The 2,587-nt window shown below is 34.5% G+C and overlaps 1 protein-coding gene across 1 annotated transcript; it reads right to left on the bottom strand.

The window, feature by feature from the left end:
- Positions 1-691: 691 nt before the first annotated feature.
- LOC134717872 (uncharacterized) lies at positions 692-1,420 on the bottom strand. Its single transcript, XM_063580370.1, has one exon. It carries the CDS (start codon positions 1,418-1,420, stop codon positions 692-694), a length of 729 nt encoding a protein of 242 aa, XP_063436440.1.
- Positions 1,421-2,587: the final 1,167 nt, after the last annotated feature.

The following is a 2,587-nucleotide window of genomic DNA, read 5'->3' as shown; positions in this document are numbered from 1 at the left end:
ACCAAATCGTGACATCGATGTCAAACATAAGAAAGTGTAAAAGTGATATACCATAATACCGAAATTAGGATTACAATTATCGTTAATTCCTGGAAAACAAATCATTTCTTAATCTGTCACAGTGTGCATACTACCAGCTAAATCCATTTATTAAAACAACTAAAAAAAGATTCCAGTAAACAAACAAGAAAGCAGATTTTATATAAACAAATATACCGTTTGACTTTTCGTATAATATTTATTTTAGCGTTAATCAATCTTTTGTAACTGGTAACTAAAACAGCTGTGCCTTTCTTCATCGCGTGATTCAGACGGTATATCAAATATTTATTATCTTTCTTATAGATTAAAGATAAAAATTTCCTTAAATTATCGGCAAATTGTGCTAAAGGGAAATTTTTAAATACAGGACTTCAGGACTATTTGCTGAAGTCGGCGACGACTTATATATGGCGTTATTTAATTGTGACGTTTTATTTTACTTTTTTTCCATCAATATTACGTAATTCATAAATCTGCCATAGATTAGGACAAACCAAAAATCCACCATAGATTTTGTAACTTCATATTAAGCATAGATTAGGAATCTGCCATATATTTGGAACCCGCCATAGATTTGAGTCCTACATGTAACAAACCTATAAAAGATCCCAATTGGTGAAAATGTAATAATCTTTAGTTACTTACTTACTTAGTCCTTGTTATGCCTTTTGGCACATAGGGCAAGGACAAGTTGCCGCCACCCCTCTCTGTTTTCTGCTTTTTTCTCAATAGTTCTCCAGGTGTAACCTCTCTCCTTCATCTCTGTTTCTATTGTTCTACGCAATGTTGTTTTTGGTCGTCTTCTCTTCTTTTTTCCCTCTAGTGTCCATCTAAATGCAACTTTGGTCATATCTTCTTTTGGTTTTCTTAGGACATGACCAAGCCATCTCCATCTTTTCTGTAGCAGAGTGGTCTCAATATCTTGGCTTTTTGATTTCTTATGAAGATCTTCATTACTTATTTTGTTTGGCCAGTATATCTTCATGATTCTACGTAGGCAGGTGTTATGAAAGCTGGATAACCTGTTAATGTCTTTTTCTGTCATTCTCCAGCATTCAGCTTCATAAAGTAAAACTGATGTTATACAGCTGTTATAGAATTTCAGTTTGGTCTTTTTTCTGATGTATGGTGTTTTCCAGAGGTTTCTTAGTCTGTGAAAGGCTGAGCTTGCCTTGTCGATTCTAATTTTGATGTCTTTTTCAGCTCCACCTTCTGATGTTACAACACTGCCTATGTAAAATAAGGACTGTGCCAATTCCAGTTGTTCTCCATTTACTTTGATGTCTGGTGTATTTAGCATGTTTACTCTCATTATTTGTGTTTTCTTAGAGTTGATTTTCAACCCAATCATTCTGGCATTCTGTTCTAATCTCTCCATTTTTTCTTTCATTCGTTGTTGGTATTTGACATTGTTGATTTCATCACCCAGTCGACTGCAATGATAAACAAAAGAGATGACATCATACATCCTTGCCTCACTCCAGATTTTACCAAAAAACTAGTGTCTGAGTCAGAGTCTACAGTGCATTTAAAGTTGTCGTAGAAGGCTTTGGTGAGTTTTATTATTTTTTCAGGAATTCGATAGCTTTTTAAGATGGTCCATAATCCCTGTCTGTGTAAGCTGTCAAAAGCCTTTTCAAAATCTACAAAATTGATGATTATTTTTCTTTGCCATTCTGCACATTGTTCGAGGTTGTTTCTGAGCACAAATATATGGTCTATACAGCTTCGTCCTTGTCTAAAACCTGCCTGTTCTTGTCGTAGTGTTCTGTCTATAGCTGTTTCAATTCTTGAAATTAGGATTTTGCAAAGTACCTTACTAGGAACAGGGAGAAGAGTGATACCTCTCCAGTTATTGCAATTAGTAAGATCACCTTTCTTTGGTATCCTTATGATGTTACATTCGGACCAGTTGTCTGGTATGATGTTGTTCTCCCAAATTTCTTTAAAAACTTGGTAAAGGATATCTGATGTTTGCTTAGCATCAGCTTCAGCAAAGAGTTCAGCATTTAATTTGTCAATGCCTGGTGCCTTTCTATCCCTTAAACTTTTTAGTGCTCTCTGGATTTCTAGTTTGGTTGGCGCATAAATATCTATATCTAATTCTAATGGTGTTTCTGTGATATCGATGCTAACTGTATTTTCTGGTTCTTTTCTATTGAGAACTTCTTGAAAATATTCTTTCCATCTTTCCTTTTGTTCTTTTTCGGATGATAATCTGTTGTTTTGTTTGCCTTTAATTAGCATGCTCTTAATAGTTGTCTTGTTGCATAGCTGTTTTACAACTTGGTAAACCTTCCCATTCTCTGATTGGATGCAGCATTTTCTGCTTCTTTTGCAAGGTCTTCTGCATACTTTCTTTTATCATTTCGTGTTGCTTTCTTCACTTTCTTATTACATTCTGAGTATTCCAACCTCAACTTATCTTTTATTCTTTCTGAATAAGTCTGACAGAGTTTGTTGTTTATTTCTTTTCTTTCATCAATCAATGTCCATGGTCCTTGTGTAATTCATTCTTTATGTACTTGTCTTTTATAGCCACTGG

The sequence above is a fragment of the Mytilus trossulus genome, chromosome 5 (genome assembly GCF_036588685.1).
Source record: "Mytilus trossulus isolate FHL-02 chromosome 5, PNRI_Mtr1.1.1.hap1, whole genome shotgun sequence".
In the NCBI taxonomy this organism is placed as follows: Eukaryota; Metazoa; Mollusca; class Bivalvia; order Mytilida; family Mytilidae; genus Mytilus; species Mytilus trossulus.
The sequence above is the reverse complement of the archived record's forward strand: the minus strand, read 5'-3'. Positions and strand labels throughout refer to the sequence as shown.